Source organism: Xenia sp. Carnegie-2017, unplaced genomic scaffold (genome assembly GCF_021976095.1).
Source record: "Xenia sp. Carnegie-2017 unplaced genomic scaffold, XeniaSp_v1 HiC_scaffold_14, whole genome shotgun sequence".
NCBI lineage: Eukaryota > Metazoa > Cnidaria > Anthozoa > Malacalcyonacea > Xeniidae > Xenia > Xenia sp. Carnegie-2017.
The window spans coordinates 11,942,742-11,962,191 of NW_025813447.1; the positions used below are offsets into that span (position 1 = coordinate 11,942,742).

General features: G+C 33.2%; 1 protein-coding gene and 2 long non-coding RNA genes across 4 annotated transcripts; all 3 read left to right on the plus strand.

The window, feature by feature from the left end:
• Positions 1-738: 738 nt before the first annotated feature.
• Positions 739-1,482, plus strand: LOC124435658. Its single transcript, XR_006945117.1, has 2 exons — positions 739-1,203; positions 1,419-1,482. It is a non-coding gene; the product is annotated as an uncharacterized LOC124435658 (long non-coding RNA).
• A 430-nt stretch (positions 1,483-1,912) lies between these two features.
• LOC124435345 lies at positions 1,913-2,311 on the plus strand. Its single transcript, XR_006945003.1, has 2 exons — positions 1,913-1,988; positions 2,092-2,311. It is a non-coding gene; the product is annotated as an uncharacterized LOC124435345 (long non-coding RNA).
• Positions 2,312-7,506: 5,195 nt separating this feature from the next.
• LOC124435071 (somatomedin-B and thrombospondin type-1 domain-containing protein-like) lies at positions 7,507-19,013 on the plus strand. 2 transcript variants are annotated; one of them, XM_046985017.1, is made up of 6 exons: positions 7,507-7,667; positions 11,047-11,372; positions 11,691-11,975; positions 17,771-17,950; positions 18,396-18,504; positions 18,718-19,013. In XM_046985017.1, exons 2-6 carry the CDS (start codon positions 11,051-11,053, stop codon positions 18,998-19,000), a joined length of 1,179 nt encoding a protein of 392 aa, XP_046840973.1. In that variant the 5' UTR covers positions 7,507-7,667; positions 11,047-11,050; the 3' UTR covers positions 19,001-19,013. The 2 variants fall into 2 exon arrangements, with proteins under 2 accessions (XP_046840973.1, XP_046840974.1); XM_046985018.1 differs by lacking the exons at positions 7,507-7,667; positions 11,047-11,372; positions 11,691-11,975 and adding an exon at positions 14,140-14,663.
• Positions 19,014-19,450: the final 437 nt, after the last annotated feature.

The following is a 19,450-nucleotide window of genomic DNA, read 5'->3' on the forward strand; positions in this document are numbered from 1 at the left end:
AATCTCCATGGAATTATGAAACAATGTGACCCACCTACGTCGGCTTGTGCCAACAATGGCATTGATAAAATGTTCTTTTGTATTTGACCACTAACATGGCTGCTGTGACGTAACATGCAATCCACCTATTGAAATACAATCACGACATCACGTGCTGCTTGGTGTTAGAATTGTAACTATTTTCAGTGGATCTATAAAAAAATACCCTCCATAAAATCTTTCTTTTTGTTGCGACATCTCTGGAAAATCAATTGCAAAACGAGACCCAATTATTTTCCCTTATTTTCGTTGTGATTTGTTATTTGTTATTTGGTGGAAAGTTATAATTATTCTGCAATTCGCTCAATTCAATCAATTCCCAGGGGTGTTACAGCTCAGGCTTAGGAGAACAAAAAATTCGATTTCAAAGAGAATAGTTATTTATGCACCATGTAAATACTCCATTAGACTCGTTATGCCCAATGGTATTATCGTCATTATTGAAATCATCAATAATTGTTTACAAAAGATGTGCCAGTTGTGCGATGAATTGTGTTTGTTTTTGTGGAAAATGATTGGGTGCAGAACAACCAATCAAAACTCAAATTTATGTATTGACGTCAATTAGTGAAAGCGTCTTATAAACTATCATACGTTTCATACCTCGTGCTAAACTTTTATGTGCTTCGATGAGAAAAGCTTCAGTAATGTAAGTATTAGAACAATTTTTCGTAGTTGTTTTGTGACGAGTTGAGAATGATTTTCATTCTTGTGTAAATCACAACTAAAAACATTTCATTGAAGCTCGATTCATTTAAAACGAAGGTAACGCGCAATTAGTCGGGTTTATAGTTAGTCTGATTTGTTGGAAACGAAAGAATATTTCACTAGTGTGTTGTCTACGTTATTATTACGATGAATTGAACAGGATTGTATTGAATTTAACAGGGTTGTATTGAATTGAACAGGGCTGTATTGAATTGAACAGGGCTATCGTGATATGAACAAGGTGTACTAACTGAAATTTTGGGTGTGAAAAATAAAATGAAATGTTGGTCATTTCGTGAATTAATTAACTTATTCGGTACGAAATAAAGTTGGCCGAATAATTACAGGTGATTGCCATAAATCTGCCTAAGACTGTAAAAGCTGAACTCTCTTGGGACACCTCAGAGGCAAGGAAAAAAGCACAATTAGAGAATTTAATGTTACAAAAAATAAAAGGTAATACTACAGATTATCTTCGACAATTTTTCTCAATACGTACTAATGAAAAGTATGAATTACGAAATAACAATCGCGTTCTCAACTTGCCAAAATCAAAAACAAATGCCTTAAAACGTAGCTTTGCATATAGAAGTGCAGAAACTTGGAATAACATTTGTAGCCTTTGCCTTATTTCTCAAGAGGATTAATCTCTTGTTCTCTTTTCCTTCGAGATTCAAGAAAAATATATGGACGCATGAAGATTTATTATGTTGGTGAAAAGATAACAAAAAGCAAGTAGGTATGATAATTGACCTGCAACAAAATGCAAGTTTATAAAACACCAACTGGAGCAAATGTTCAAACTTTTATTCTTCTAGTCTATGTCTATGCAGGAATTATTTATTATACGGAAGATGTTCAGTAAATACCCGATACAATTTCATGTTTTCTTTTTTTTAGAAAAAAAATTATGTTTGACTTATGTTGAAGCACATTTCATGAATTAAGGACTCTTTCATCAATTTTCCAATAATTTCAATTACCCTCACTAGTTATATTCATTGCTCATGAGTCATGGTGATTCATGACCAAGGATGTTTGCGCATATTTTGGATTCCTTGTGAATATCAGTTGTTTGTACATATAATGATGATGGGCCCCATTGTTATGTGAGCCCACCGAAAGGTGGTCATCTGACGTTCACATTTAATCCACTCTTCATCAAGCATTCTTTGAGTAATGGTGTAACTGGGGTGTTGAGATGACCTTATTTCTTTCCTTGATGGCTACTCAACTTTGGTGTAAGTACAAAGTGTGTGAATATACACTTTGAACATATATTTGTTTTACAAAATTACCATTCTTCACTCAACCTACATGCGTAAACATTTCCTGAACTTTCAGGGAAAACTTTACCATGAAGATATACTGTTGCTATTATAATGAACTAATGGGTACAGTTGATGATAATGTATGGTTGCATGGATTGTTATGAATTATGGGTACAGACGATGATAACGAACGGTTGCATGGAGTGTTATGAACCATGAGCACAGATGATGATAATGAATTACTAAACCGGAATTGAATAATCAACGAGAACAGGTGATGTTAGAACGCAAAAGAGGAGAAAATTCTACGTCGAAAGAGCTGGAGATGGCTGAAGAAAATACCAGGTTCCATAGTACATAAGTGTAGTGTAGATTTTAAACTTCACGTTCACAACAGCGCATGCGTCTGAGATGGTTGTGGATGTGAAGAAGATCCTGATGCTCTATTTTTAAACTTCGTGGGGTTTTTTTTTGCATGTAAGATGTCGGTGAAAGTTCGAAAATATTACTTTATTTAATTTTTTTGCATGACAGAATTTGTGATACAAGTCTGTGATGGCCGACTTTCACTCGCACCTAAAATATAACTTCAAAATCGAATACAATATCTAAAACGGAACATATCTAAACAATACAATACAAAACGAAAGTAGTCGTTTTGTATGTTTAAACGAAACATTTCAAAACAGCGTTTAATATAAAGAAAGTCTCGATCATGTGAGCAGCTTCAGCCTTTTCTCAATACATTACAGGTAAATGTTTGTTCCATTTTTATTTCTTTAATAATGCCGTGTTTCTTATTTTGAATTAAGGCTCAAAAAAAGCAACAGAAAGACGAGAACGAATTGTTCACGACCAGTATATGAAATCTTGAAGAAGTCAACCACATTGCTCAGAACAAAACGCCGTTGTAGAGATTAATGCATACTTATAAAATCTAAAATCTTTCGTTTGATTGTTCACGACAGAACATTTTTATAACGCTATTTCGATGAACATTTGGCAAAGGACAAATTAGCTTCTTCCGGCTGACTGCTTTTGAAAAGAACAAAATTTTGAAAGGTCTCTGAGTGAAAGTTGGCTGTAATAGGTCATCGTTAAAATTGGTTTATCGACAGTGTCTCGTTGTGCTTTAAGTCACGTAAAGCTCATAGAAGCGTAAGTTAATGTTTGATTAGGTAAAAGCAATGAAATCAAGTTTTAAGTTGAATGTCTACGTCTGGGCATGATGACTCCCAGAGACTGTTGTAGAGCATTGGGATCAACATTCCGGTTGGAAACAGTTTCAAAACTTAACATTCCGGTTGGAAACAGTTTCAAAACTTAACATTCCGGTTGGAAACAGTTTCAAAACTTGACATTCCGGTTGGAAACAGTTTCAAAACTTGACATTCTGGTTGGAAACAGTTTCAAAACTTAACATCCTAAAGTTCCAACAAATTTGCTGTGTTTTCTCAAAAAAAAGTGCAATTTTTTTTATTGGAGGGTTTTTCACCGTATTTCACCGGTTTTCCCTTCATTTTTCATTTTTCACCCCCACAAAAAAAAACAGTGTCAATGTTTGGGCCAAGGATGTAATTTTGAATTGCAATCACTGCCTAATATAAAAATACAACATTGCTAAATCTTCAACTAATTTTGTTTTATATTTCGGTTTATTATTTTTCGAAATGACATTCTTCGGTTTCCGGGTTAGATTCCCGTAACACTGTGAATGCAATATGAAAAACATAAGATTTGGAAAATATTTCGTAATTAAATATTATACACGTACTTATTGCGGACCTAGTCTTAATAGAAAAAAATTTATGTTCACGTGTTAGAAGTGTGCTCTTGGTAAGACTATGCATGCGGTGACGTAAACAGAAAAATGTTGAAAAAAGGAAGATGATCTTGCTGATGAGTGATCAGCACAGAAATACCATCAGTTATGACAATTAAATTTAGACTAGACAGACTTATAGACATATGAAGATTGCGCCTGTCTTTACTAATACATTATAAACGAAGAGTGAATTACAGGTGTTATATCCCGTCTTATTGGCAGAAAGACAGTTAATGAATGAAGGGCAAGACAGTAAACGAATATTTAGAGCTCGTTGGCTTTGTGCCAGAAATCGAAATATACACGTATATATAATTTCCACTACGTCATCATTTGCTACGCTCAATGACGCATGCCAAGAGAGGCTCACTACACTTGATTGCTAATATAATAACAATTCACTATGATAAAGGATGGATTATTGATAAAACAAAATGTCACTTCACTTATTTTGATATTCATTTTTAGTCGTGCTTAGACGAGCAATTTTTTACCTGACCAACGTTTATTTAATCGTGTAAACCATGAAAAAATAATCTATGTCACAAATAAAATTATCATTTCAAAACTTTTTCTGGTGAAAAGAGTTTGAATGGAGATTTAATAGACGGTCATGTCTATTGCCCCCCCTTTCCACATTTTTAACGTGCCGTTCAAAAACTCACAATTGTACTATCAAAGTTTTAAAATTTCAGCCTGCATTGTGCATCAGAATTTACTTCAGTTTTTCTTCAAGGCTAAATGTTTAAAGGAACGACGAACGACCACGTGACCACATCTAGTAGTAAGAAAACTCCAGTTTCTTATAGTGCATTTGTTGCCGGTATCCAACGTATTACAGAATGCAAAACATCTTGTAAAGTTGTGATAGCAATTTTTAAAATAGCAATCTCTTGCTTCCACGTTCATGTTGCATGGAAGTAAAAGTAGTAACATAGTGACTGTCTTTATGAATCTGTTCATTCTAGGAAACGAAAAGTCGATAACTTTAGTGAGAGTTAATTTATAGAAAGTAGTGCAAGGTTGCATGCTCATGGCTTTCGGTTGATGTATTTAAAATATGCATAATATTGGTTTTTATGTCATCTCTGAAGACCGAAATGTGGAGTTTGTACTGTGTATTGCCGCCATGTAAATATTCCAGACAGTGCATGTATCGTGCATATATAGATGTACAAAAGATTCTTGAATAGAGTTAAGAATTTGACAATGACCTTCGCTGACATTAGACTAAAACATAATGAATCAGGCCAAGGCTTATAACATTAAATACTTTATGGTGAAGACAAAAGCTCAAAGATAAACGTAACTATTGCTGATTGATATGCCACTCAAATGATACTATCTATAGTATCATATAATTGTGGAAACTCAAGTTTCAACCTTTCTTCTATTCGACCATTTTAGATTCAATACAACTTAATTGTGTGAAGAATTAACATCTATCAAAATGTACTTACTGTTTTTTTATGTAAATACATGTGCACATTATACTCCAGACTAACCTTCCTTTCGTAGGTGCAAGTCAATTGCAAAGTAGTGACGAGTATCTTCTGTAAACTTCAAGTGAGAGTGACAGGATGATTGCTACGAGACTGATCTGCGCACTTTAAAACTCTTTCCTATTATATGAGGATTGTTCATTGAGATTTTGCTTAAAAAAGTTGTAGTCGAAACAAGATAAAAAGATCATTTTAATATCACATTAATGCCTATACTACATCTGTTGTTTATGAAAGCAAAAATAAATATGAAAATGAGCAAATCCTTTTCTCCTGAGGCTGAAATTATTACGTTTTACATAAACTATGCAATACGACTTGTGTTAGGGACACGTTATATATGCAGCCTGTTAAAACATGATATTGTACACATGCAATTCAATTTACCAATTTGTCTACAGTGTAAGGTAAACGTTTCTTGTACGTAATGGTAGTAATGCACTCGGTTTAGAATCATCAAAATAATACTAGTTGAAGAATAAATTGCTAATGAAGAAAAAAAAGATCATGATTGCTTGATTAAAACTGCCTCCGTTATCTTGAAAAGAAAGGTGAACGACATTTTTGTTGAATGAATTTGGCGTCTGAATGTACTTTAACAAAATTTTGTTCAATAAATGGTGTCTGCACCTTTTTGAAGTGACAATAGTCATTGAAATCTTTCTCGTAAATACTGTAATCTGATTGGCTGAACTGGTTGAAAGACGATGAAAGCCAAACAAGCTCCTTTCAATTAAAAAAAAATGTCGGCTGTTAACAAAGTTTTCCCATAGTTTTCCACAATAACAGTTGTCGGAAATTCAAGAATTACTAAGCAATACAAAGGAAAAAAACACCACAGCAGTTGTTGTTTTTGCGGTGAATGTTTTTAACAGTTGGGCAGTGTAAGATGAGTTTCTGAAAGTTAGACAGAGGTAGGCGGCGTTTTAGATAGCAAAATATCGCAAAATATATTATTAGCAAGTACTGACATAGTTTCTTGAAAACTCTATTGCAAAAAATGTAATAATGTTTTTTTTTTGTGTGTGAAAATGAAATGTTTGAATTCTTTCAAAGCACCTTCTTGGAGTAGAGCGTCATTGATTTTGCATTGTTTAATTTTTGTTATGGAGCAACTATCGAGTAGTTTAGCCAACAGAATATCTGTAGTATGTTTCTTGAAATATTACTATGTTTTAACAGAAGATTTTCATTTAACAAACAACTAGTTTCGCGTCGATATCTTGGCTTGAGAGAGAAATAGGCTAGGTTTCATTCTTCATCATATTATACATATTATAAATATTTTTTTTCAAAGTTTTAACTCGAGCTGGGATGAAATGCAGTAACTTGTTTTGTCTCGTGACTTTCAAGACTAACCCTGTCTTTTCATTGATTAATTTAAAATTGAGGAGTACAGAATTGTATACATGAATTTTTGTGAGTTTTTTTATCGTGTTTTATGCAATCAATCATGATTTCTATGAGAGGAGATGTCTTCAGCAGTTGAGCTATTTCCTCTTCATATTTTTGTGAATGGCTTCGATGATTGATAAAACGGCAAAAGCACTTTCGTTGTTTTCTCCATGACGAAAAAATAAACTCAAATGTGATGAATGAATTGTGTAAAGATGACGTCAATTAATGTCGTCAATTCCTCTATAGTTCTGATGAAATTTCATGTCGCATATGAAAATCTCCGTGTGTTATGGACATGAAACATTTGGGGTCTCACGCAATAGGATATAATTTTCATCCGGACAATTTTGGGACAGAAAAGTGTCAAAAATAAACTATACACTAAATTTTCTGGCAACTTTCAAACTTTACTCTGTAAGATAATATACATGTGTTATAATTGGATATTGTTAGCTTTTCAATGAATGATGTTAGAAATTGTCTTTCTAGTCTTAACTTTAAATTCCAAAAAGGCGAAATAAATCGGCAAAGGATGTATCAGCACTTGTGTTTTGAAAATATATTTTATTATCGATAGCCTATCAATGGTCTATCTTTGTTCTTGTAGAAATATGTGGGCGAATCTTGGCGGGAATTTACAAAGTGTTGCGTGAGATGGTCGTTTGGAAACTTGGTTGTACAGCAGAGCTGTCACCACAAGAGTCGCCACAAGAGTTGCGAATATGATATCTTTGACCCTTTAATTACCTTAGTTTATTGTGTTCAAACCGCTGTTCATGTCATCAAAATAACTTGATGCCAAAAGCAAGCGTGTGTCGGCTGGATCGTTTATTCGCTCGGTTTTACCGCTTTAACTCAAGCTTCGGGAAGAGAAATTCGTTTGTGAATTAATCTCCATAGTTTCTTTATCTTATCTTGTTTAAGGTAAGTTGATTTCTGTGATTTCACTGTGAAAATCTTTCGATTTTATGTATATTAAAATTATTTAAATGAAACTGAATAACCAACAAGTTCGTTAATCGACGTAAATGTTATGTTATGTTACTGCTCGACAATACGTAAAATGATAAACTATAAGAGAGTTTTATCACTAAAAATATGAAAAATGGACGTTCCCAAAACTTGTGTTGCTTTATAACGTTTCTGGTAAAAGAAATATAAGCTAATTTACAAATTACAAAGGAATGTATTCTTCAACTCAAAAATGCAATTCGAGAATTTCTTTTGGTTAAATTGAACGCTCTAAATGTCGTCCAATTTGTTTGAGATAACTGGAAGGTTGCTGTTGATCTTTGTTGTAGACTATAAATACGTAAGAAAATTTAAACTTTGGTCTAGTTCACCCTGTATGGTATACGTTTACTTTATTTTCTATAAATGGTCATTTAACTTTATTGCTTGTTCGAATTTGTTATTTCTGGTTTTTGTTAAGACTGCCTATTGGTTGATTATGAGCTTTCAAATTGTTTTCTTTCCCTCAAAAGGACACTAGCCTAAAACAGAAACAGTTTGAAATTGTGCACTGTATATTTAAAGTAAGATTTATGACAGCTCATCGGGTATTGTCGTCGAGCAATCGCTGACGGCCGACCAAGCGTCATCTCGATGAAAAATCGGTAGTTGAGACACGTGACAGTTAAACTTATATTTCCAGCATTTTCTAGTGTTTCTTTTTAAAAGGATATTATGAGGCGTCATGCAGTCATGATTTATTTTCTTTCATTGATTTTCCCATAATTTTCTCTTACTACTTCAATTGATACGCAGAATAAAGTCATTTATGAAGCGCAAAATGTATAAAGTGAATATTTGCACACGTATTTATTGTTCATTACGTTAGTTTGTAACATGTATTGTATTGTTTAACGCATAATATGTTGATTTCTCAAGCGCACATTGATATCAATTCAGTAAAATACTGTACTAGAGGATGAAGATCATCATAGTATATTTCTTTCAATCACAAAATGTCTGTCTCGTTTGCTGTCCATTTATCGTATTGTTATTTTGTTCTTTTGCACATCATCCTTCCGTCATTTGTGTTTTTTATAATTGTTCGTGTAAATATGTAATAAAAACTCATTTCCTCTGCCAACATTGTCTATATTTGAATGCAATGATTACACTTTCCTGGGTAAATTCTGTTTTCTTAGTCTTCATTGTCATTTTAGTTATCAAAATATATTTTCTACTCATAATTTGAACGCTAAAATTCCACAAAAATAGTGACTGTCGTGCTCGACGATCATCACCTACTTTATGACTTCATTTGTTGTTTTTTCGAAAAGGTGAAAAAATTATGAAAACATTTGCTCTTATTTTGTGTATATTCTAAGATTTATAAACATGACTCGTTTGTTTTGAATGCTTCACTATCACTGATGTTTTGTTTAGCTTGTATTAATACTTCAACTACATTGACATCAAAGACGTTAAAATTTATTATGTACTTTACCGACAATGAATGCAGAAATTGTGCTGTTCTTTATTGACGCTATTTTTTAGAAATTCCAAGTATGTGTTATTTGTGCAATTTCCCACTTTAGCAGGTCTCTCAATGTGAACTCGCCGCGTTAAATGATTTGCAGACAGATGTTTATAATTCGACCTATATTTAGTATATAAATATATAAAAATAATGAGAATAACTATTTTAACTATGTCAAGTGTAACATTATTAACCTAACTTACAGCAAGTTCATGAAGAATAACATGTTTCAGTTTAGTTTTGCATTTACATTGGTTAGCTTTAAATGTATTCGGTGTAGCTACCCAAACATATTACAAGGTATTCTTGTTTTTCGAATTTATGGAATTTAAAGAAAAGTATATAAAAATTTGTACTAAATGTTTTGTTCATTAGATCTCAGTTGAAATGAATTGATATCCCTTGCAATAATTTGGTGAGATTTACATTAGACGCCATGTGTAAAATATTGACTGGGAAAAGCATATAGCTATGAAGTATTTTTATAAATTTTGTGTCATCTCCCAATCATGTCATCTTGTGAGGACAGCGTACAGGAAATCAATATTTCTTATTTTGCTCGGTCTTTTAATCTATCAGCATGCATGCTGAGAGAATGCATTCATTCAATAGTCATCGCGTGTCCTAATCAGGCACATTTTTAACAATTTTCATTTTTGTTTAGTCAAAAAACATTATCACATTTAGTCGTAGCCTGGAGGAAAATCTTGCATAATGCATTTATTTATCGTTCAGTTCTATTGACAGAAATAACCAAGAATGGCAGTAAATAGACAAATATGCGTGCGAAAGCGTGCCAAAATTATCGCTCACCTTTAACAGCGATGAGTGACGATCAATGTGTTTGTTTAGCGAAAACTCTTTCTCATCGATACAGCTATTTATAAGCATCATCAAATAAATTGCCTTTAGTAGTTTGATGAAACTGTCTTTATAAAGCAAGGTATCCGCTCTTTTTCTGTCTGTTTTTTTTTTTCTTAACAACGTAAAATATTCAAGTTTAATTTGTGTAGCATTGATTTAGCTCTATTAAAAAATATTTGTGATTGGTCAATAAGTATATATTCAATTGTCAAAATGTCGCAAAGTGGAGAAATTTCACCAACTCGGGATTGAAGAAATCTTCTTAAATTTTGTGTATGAACTAAATGAATGTTTTAAAGTTATTGCATTTCACGTTAGAGAGTTAAATAGATTTGTTTTTAGCAATTTGAATAAAGAGAATAATGCCACATATTACTTTCCATTGTTTTTCAGTATTAAGTTTTATGTTTGTGTTAAGTGTATATACTCGTGCATTTCTATATAGAATTTTGTGAGCACAAATTAATGATGTATTTTGATGTATTTGAAGATTTCGAAATATTTTTATCCATTCTTCATAATCGTTAACATGAACACGTATAGTTACTGTAATGGAAAGTTCGAGAAACAATGAAGGAAACTGAGTCAATAAAATGTTTTCATAGGTATCATAAACCTACTGTGATGAATCAGTAGTAGCTGCAATACTTGAATAAACATTTTTCTCATATTTGCTAATACTTAGTTCAAACGTTAATAATAAACTACATTATTCATTACAGTACGACACAGTTTTACAACACAAATCCATGAAACGTTAAATCGTAGCAAAAAAACCCAGAAATTCTTAAAAAAAGTTCTAAGGGATATATGCTAAGAAATAACAACGAGGCGCACGCCATATATACAACGTTAAACTGCTCGAATTCCAAAATCCAAAAATGAAATAATTTGTTTGTGTATAATAACACTGGAAAAAACTAACAGTCACCGCTTGCTTGTGTTTTTCAGAATCATGAAAAGTCTACTATTTGCAGTATTTTTATCTCTGCTTAACTACGGTGCTTATGGTAGGAATGGATGTCCAGACATATGTGACCAGTCAACCTGCAAAGCGTCCACAATCCGTTGTCGCCGTGATGTGTTTGTAAAAGACGACTGTGATTGTTGTAACGTGTGTCTGCGGTCTGAAAACGAGGTTTGCGGTGGATTTCACGCACGATATGGTAAATGTGATCAGAATTTGATTTGTGCTGACCAGAGCAGCGAGGCTTTCATTGATGACCAAAATGAGGAGGTCGGCAAAGATGAAAATGACGTCATTGGAGTGTGTCAAGGTTCGTTGTGTGTTTTCAATGTTTTAACTCGTTTATTGAGTGGATGATTTCTCAGTAGCTAAAAATGAAGCATTTAGCTGTTTGTCATGGACGTTTTTAAGTGTTCATTCATTGTATTTTCTCTTGAAATGCACAAAAGCAATGTATTTGTTTTATCGAGAAACAGGACGTACTACGCTTGTGAAAATCTTTATGGGAACTTGATAATAACTAAAATTTCAAAATAAACAGAAAAGTTGCTATCTGCATGGTTTAATGTACCATCATAAGTCATAAATAGTCATAATTTTTTTGAATGGTTGATTTTATTTTAAATAGTCATCAAGACATTCTACGTCTCTTTTCAATTAACAAATATTTTGAATGAAAGCATTATACTGAAGACATCACTGGAGTCACCTTACAATATATTTGACGTTCAAAGTGGTGAAACTGTGAAGAGACAACTTAAAGTTTTCACTGATAATGCAGTTACTTTTGAAGCGTTTGAAAATGATATAAAAACACGCATGCGCATCAATGGAAAGGATGTCTACGTTTTGTTGCCAGATGAAATTTCCGATAATACATTTGTTTTGGATGTTGGAAACACAACTAAAGCAGGTATGTGTTCAGCACATTAGAGCTATGAGTTTAATTAAAAGTAATTTTGTTTGCAATGTCTACAAACTCAGCATGTGTGGCTCGATTATACTGAGTTTTATGAATTGTTTGACCTTTTCGTGCAAATTAAAGATGCTTGATTGTTTTGAGCGAACGTGACCGCTTGCGCTAAAGCGAGCTCAATGCTCGCATTTAATTTACCAAAGAACCAATAGCTATGCTTTATTTTATCTCGTGATCAGATTCAGACATCAAATATGGCGGCAAACCGATTAGAATGATTTGAGAAACAGAAGAGATCTGTCTTTGTATAGCCTCATCAACGCTAAAACAATATCAAAAAGTTTTCATTCGAGTTAATAAAAAAAAAACAAAAAGTAATGGATCTTTTGAGCTAAATTCTTCTATAAGACATTTACATGCACATGCACTATATATGCTGTTCTTATCATTTATCGGTTTGCTTTTCTATTCCTGATCTTCCATATAACGACGATTTTAAAGTCTAAATAAACACTGGCGCATTTCGATTTTTCATATCACCGTGAAAACCAATTCAATAATTGTGTTATTATTGTTTGAAAAAATGAGCATTTAGATCTAAAATAATTCGTGACACTGGATTTTTTGTTCAAACGAAATCATGATTTGGTGAATTTTTATTTATATAAATTTGTCTGGACATGGTCTTCTTAAGCATCCAGAATTGTCTTTAACTTGCTATACCATAAAATACAATCTATCAGAGTGTAAAAAGATTATAGGCTGAAATATACTATGGAAATACATTCATACAAATTTGACAAAACAAAGAGCTTAGATCTTACGCAATAAAAGTTTTTAATGAAGAAAAATACATCTGTTTAGCTTAATTTGGTTAGGCTATTCAATAATTCGGTTGATTTTGTTTCAATTTTGGCCTTGTCCGTTGCTAAACAAGCTTCACACAAACAGCACGGTACAGCCCTTGTTCGTTGATTAAAATGTGATAGCGATATGAAATCTTATTGTTTTTGCAAATGTCAGAGATTTTGTATAAGGAAGAGAATTTATTTACCCTTTTTTTATTGGTCTGACAGTCAGGAATGAAAATTGTTATGGCATGAATTTCATAACAATGTCTCATTCTTATCATCAAGAAAAAGACATTTGCAGGACAGGTTTTGTTTTCTTGAACTTATCATTAACGAAACAAGTGAAAATTTTACTACCAGTCAATGGAATGACTAAAGCAAAGTATAGAAATGTAACAAATGTCTACCACCCTGTGTCTTCTCATTTAAGCGTTTATTTTGATTTCATATTTATTATAGGATTATTTTCAATGAAAGGAATAATGCATTTGATTGAGTAGTTATCCAAATATTTTTATTGCCTATTATGTTGCATGTTGTCTTCAAAGAAATAGTTTAAAATCAGTTCATGTAGTCATGTTGTATGTTCTTTCGAAACTGTAGTTTTCATTTTGAGAGTATAATATTAAATATGCTCTTGCTGATAACTTGTTTGGTGTGCATGTCGTTTAATGAAGTGATTTAGGAAATATCCTAGTGGAGACTGGGTATATACCTGTGTATGAATCTATGAAACCGGAAACGTTTCGTACTCAGTCAGTCTGTTGTCTCAATGAGTTGATGTTGAAATTTTATATTATCCGTAAACAATATTTTCTTTGACGTTTAGTTCAGTGCGGTAGACAAAATCTTGTGTTGTTTGTCTAATTTAATCGATGGCGTCAGTACTTTTCAATAAACGTTTCCACACCATTAGGAAATCACTTATAACAAAAGATAATATATCTTTCCATCATAATGTCAAACATTTAAACAAAGAGCTGTTATCTTGGGATTTCGTCCAAATGGGTGTGGAGCTGTTGCCATTTCCGAAACTCTTTGTGATAGATCTTTTAGATTGAAAATTTTTCTTCCACGATAACGTTCATCTAAATAATATTTATTTGGTACTTTTAAACAAAATATTGATTTTATGATTCATCAATGGAAATAATTTTTTGTCAAAATAAGCTGATCATCATTCGCGTCCAAACAATGTTGCAAAGCGATTATCTGCAATCTTTTCATGGATAATAACTCTCGTTTGTTCCCGGACATTTTTTCTTTGAGTCGTGCTGTGAGAACGACACCTTTGAAATAATTGGCTTATTGACAGAGAGACACAAACTAACTCATTCCTGAGTGCTCAACGGATAAATACAACACGTTAACTAATCGTTTTCAAACCCTCACAAGTTTTTCAAGACGACAGTGTGCATACCTTCGTTTTTCTGTGTGAACGTAGTGACGCAACAACGCGATATTATCTTGCACTCAACGTGGATAGTACCGTAGAGAAGTTCGTGATTACTATCTATTCAACGGTTAATCATTATTCCCAAGTTGGCGTCGTTGTGCGTTTGACAATTTCAAAGTACGATGCTTCCTATTTTTGTTCTCGCTTTTGCACAGTTCGCGATCACATTGACACAAGCACAGCTGTGTGATAAACGTAAAATTGGCGGAGAATTGCTCTGCTGTAAGGGGACCAATAATTCGTGTTGGGTTCGTGTACCATCTTCATATGAGAGCAATTTACCAGCCGGTCTTGCTCGTGTTTGCTATTGTGACGAATACTGTCTTACGACTGGCGATTGTTGCCCTGATTTGAATCGAGTTCGTGACGAGTGTGGAGGTTTGAATTGTTCATTTAAAAAATATCTAGTTTTCAATTTGCTCATTTTTGGTTTTTCATCTAAAATTAGATTTTGATTTCTTATGTCAATATTCAAATGATTCCCCAGTGAGTATAGTTTGTGTTAAAATTTCACCACTGACTTTGAAAACTTGTATATTTGAATATTGGAATGTGCTCTAAGTTCGTGCGTTCTGCTTACATAGTTTAAATATTAGTATTTAATACAAGTTGCCCCCATACATTGAAAATACCCCAAAAGCTGTGTCTATGGTGGAATGCTCGATTTACGATAAAATATTCGTTTGTGAATTCTTTCGTTTCCCTTCAAAACGATTAACTTTCAACAAAACTCGAGCTTCAAAATACAATATTATTATGATTTTTTATGGGTTGGCTTGATAACATCAAATTCAGGAATTTTTTGATGAAAATCTTTAACACCATTTGCATACAACGAACAATAGACTGTATGAACTGCCACAGAATGATATTTCTCTTAATTGTATCAAATCTGCCTTGAGCACGAGATAATGAAGACTTTCTTCTGTTAGCACTTTGCCGGATCATAATATATGGTCGTATGCAAACTCTTATTACATCGAGGAGAACTGTTTGTTTACAAACGTAAGATGTCTTATTGAGGTTTTAGCGTTTTGCGCTGGCAAACTTTGACTTGTCGAGTTATCAGATTTGCATAAATTGCGTACTTCGAAGACACAACGTTTCATAAGTAGAATTAGCGTCGATCTCACACTAGATAATGCGTTCGTGAGGTAAATTGACAAGTGATTATGTGCAGTCACGAATATTTTGCGTGTCTGGGAATCTTGTGGTGTTGTGTAGCGTTTGCTTTAGAAATTCTTCATAAATTACTTTGCTGTTGTATCTTTTTACGTTTCACATAAAACAGTCGAATTCAAATTAAAAGTTAATTAATCAATGCTTTTTGGAGGTGCATGAATTTTTATTTATTGAATATATGAGGCATCAGGAAACGAGATTTGTAACTGATTTCTTTCCGCAGTATATTTGCCATTTGGCCAGATGATAATCTAAAAATCGAGACAATTATAAAGAAATATGGAATAATTTCTTTTATTTCTGCGGCTAAAATATGCAGCGGTGTGAGAAATTATTCTAGCTCAAAGCTAACCAATTTCCTTTGATGATAGTACGATTCATTGAAATTCACACTTTTTACTTTTCAACAAGTTTACTCTTAGACAAACATTGAAAAATACACCATCACAATTTAAAAGTGAGTAAAGATTGGTTGGAATCATTGTAACGAGATTGCCTGACATCGCTTGAAGTTGAGTAGACAAGGGGGGAGGGGTAAAAACTTAAAAAAATGTATTGAACATTTATAAGACCATGTGAACAAGGGGAGAAAAAGCAGACGATTTGAATTAACCACAACTTTAAGCAAAGAAAAATTGGATTACATGATAAATCGCTTTAAGACCAAATGTTTGGTATTAGGACATGTCTAGTAAATGCCTTTATCAAATCCATGGCACTTGAAATGATCGCGTATTCTGTTTAACTTTAACGGGGCTGTGTTTTTTTTTATTCAAGGGTAAATTTCATCGTAAAATGAAGAACGCATCGGTTTGTAGTAAATTCTTTTACGTGCTCAAATGATCACAGAATTAAAAACTTGCTCAAATTTTTGTCATACCCGATTGAGTTTATTCCGGTTCTGTACTGACTAAGTATGGTACGACCACAAATAGAATCCATTCTGCGTTCATGCATAGAGTCATATAGTCATAAACCACGTGTCATTTTGTAACAGTAACTATATAGGTATTATTGATGTGGGATATATTCTGATGTTACGTATTTCAAAGTTGATTCTACAGAAACATGTTGTTTTGGCTATTCGTCTTTTATGTAGCTGTATGTCGCCTTTTTATCCTTTTTCCTATATTCGTGTGACTAAATCATATATCCTGTTGCTATTTTTCCCTCCCACAAAGCAACTCAATCTAGTTTGCAAAGCACCACATTCACTACAATATTTGACCACCTTGATCACCTATGCCCTAGGCCTCGCATAAATGAAAGTTAGGAAAGAACGACTTATTGACATTGCCGTTATTTATGCTTCATTGCCCTTTCAAAATGCTTTTTCAAAATTTTGCCATCGTAAATTAATCATTTGAGAAAACTTAATTAACTAAAGTGAAAATTTTGAAAGTTTCTCGACAAATCAATGAATTAAAAGCGATGATTTAAAACTCAGCTTTTGGTTGAAATGTTAAAATTTCGAGCGTGAATCTGATCAAGATATTTTTAATAATTCTATAAAAATTCAATAGAGCTTAGCCTAATTGCCCCCCAAGTTATCTCTGCATGCTACAGTTGTCGAAGTAATAGGCAAAATTTTTCCTGACGTGGTATATACGAACCGAGCAAAAACAATAAGTGTTTTAACACTCCTCGAACAAGAAAATTGAAAATTGTTTTAGGATTAACACTCTCTCCTGAAGATGATAGAAAAGAGATGAAAATGATATTATAATACACATCTGCTACTATTAGTTCTTCAAGAAACCCTAATAAGAACCGTTTGCATTCATTAAATGGAACGTGCCGTCGATCCGGAAACTTGATAAGCTTTAAAACCAATTAAAACCTGATGGGTGTTTTTTATGCAATAAAAACATACCACCGTTAGCGCCTACTGTACACGCGAGATGTTTGAAATTATCTGATTGCATTAACTTACCATATTTAGGCAAAGATATGATTCATTTGAAATGTGTCGTGTAAATATTGATTGCAATGTAATAATTTTTTAGATATTTTCTTACCGTGGGTGCGATTCACAATTGACCACGTACCACGACTCGACAACTGTTATTTGATTGCAATGTCACTGTGTCACATAGACATAGTGGTACTACATCAAATGAATTTTTTATCAACTGATATAGTTGCTTTTGTAGATGGACAAAATCTTTGTAAATCGTGATTATGTCAAACATTGACAACTTTCGGTCTCCACTCCGGCACTCCCCACTCTCCCCCGAAGAAAGGCTCGGAAGGTCTCAATAGCCGTCTTCCTTTCATTCAAAATTAATATTTATTTTTTTCAGAGGCTCAGGACTGTGTTTTATCATTGTGGTCGCCATGGTCAGAATGCAGCGTGCAGTGTGGATTTGGCACAATGACACGTCGTCGAGATATCTTAAAAGAACCTAAAAACGGTGGCAGATCATGTCCAGTTAGACTTGAAAAGAAAGGATGTTTCCGTCAAAACTGCAGAGACGATATGGGTAATTATAAATCCGGTTTCATCTTAACTTTTCCTCCCATCAAAACTTGAATGGATAATGAAAATATTTTCTGGAAAATCTAAATGAGTAAATTTCTATATCTAGATGACTGCAGTGCTTCAATAAAGATACATTCTCGAAATTTTTTTTATGATACTTGGCACTTTTCTCAGAAATCTCAGTAATTTTGACAACATCACACAATGCATGTGTATAAGGGTCACTCCTTTGGAATTATTCTGGCTGTTAGTCAATCTCATTTTCTGACCAATAAGAACAGTGACCTTGATAACCGCACCCAATAATCTAATTAAATATACAACACCATGTTCCAGGCCAAATGGTTCTTCAGTAAATTTCATATTCAGTGATAACCATCCAGTGCTAATGTTTTCGCGTTCAGTTCATGGAAATCTTCTAATAATATGTATTTTTATCATCTAAGTGTTGGCACAAATCCTTCCCGCTGATTTTCGCCGGCTAGGTTCCAGCATTTACGAGACCATTTTGCCGAAAAAGAAAGTGTTGACCGCAAGTGAGAAAGTGCGCCAGAGGTATATATGAATATTTTAATATAAAAAGCACAGCTCGGCTTTACATTATTGGAATGTTTAGAATATTCTTGGAATTGTTGCAGTAATTTAGTTAAAAAGTAAACGTTTTACAAAAACATGTTTTGGATAAGTGCAAGACGCTCTATAACTTTTAGACGAACATTTCTTGACCAATCAACGTTTATATTTTATCATATATTCTTTCGTTCACAGTTTCCGTAGCCATTGTGTCAATTTCAAATTAATGTCGAAACATCCATACTGTAAAGGCACATGGGCAGAAAGTCTCAAATTATCGAAACCAATGTGCGTGGAATGTCAACCAGCTACAATGAATGATAGTGGTTTCTGTAGAGGAGAGGGAATTGTGGGTAATTTTACGTCATGGATGGCAACAGACGCGAAAAGTTGCAGTGGATTGTGGATGAGAGTTGGAGATAAAATACCCAATTGTAAATGTGTCGATCAAAAATTCCAGAATTTCATTTTCGTTTAGAATTTCTTCAAAACTTTTCCGTTTGCTTTTTTTTTTATTATATTGTTGCGTTTAAACTTTGTCTCGATAAGTTTGTTTGCTGGATGTTCTATTACCAAAGAACTCTTAATAAGATAAGGTAATGAAAGAACAAACAAACGACTGCGATTTTGTTTGCAAAAAAAAAAAAACAACCAACAAAGCTACAACAAAAACTCAACACCTTGTCTGCAAATAACTTATTTCGGTTGTATATAAGTGTTTCATAATTTATCATGGAAATGATGAGTTATGTCATGGAAACCGTGTGTAGACAGACAAATATTTCAATAATCTGATTTTATTTATATTTAACATATTGTTCTCATATTACCTCATCTTTTTTTACACATAAAATGGGCTTAAAAACTCACAATCTTCCAAAACACTTATTGTTTGTTTTGAGTGCGTTTTTTTTTCTTTCCGAGAGAG

What these genes read in the sequence shown, in the direction of transcription:
- LOC124435071 (XM_046985017.1), top strand. Translation starts at nt 11,051, where the DNA reads ATGAAAAGTCTACTATTTGCAGTATTTTTATCTCTGCTTAACTACGGT. An exon ending in CGTCATTGGAGTGTGTCAAG is followed by an intron (nt 11,373 to 11,690) that starts GTTCGTTGTGTG and finishes TATTTTAAATAG; the next exon opens with TCATCAAGACATTCTACGTC. An exon ending in AGTGAGAAAGTGCGCCAGAG is followed by an intron (nt 18,505 to 18,717) that starts GTATATATGAAT and finishes TTTCGTTCACAG; the next exon opens with TTTCCGTAGCCATTGTGTCA.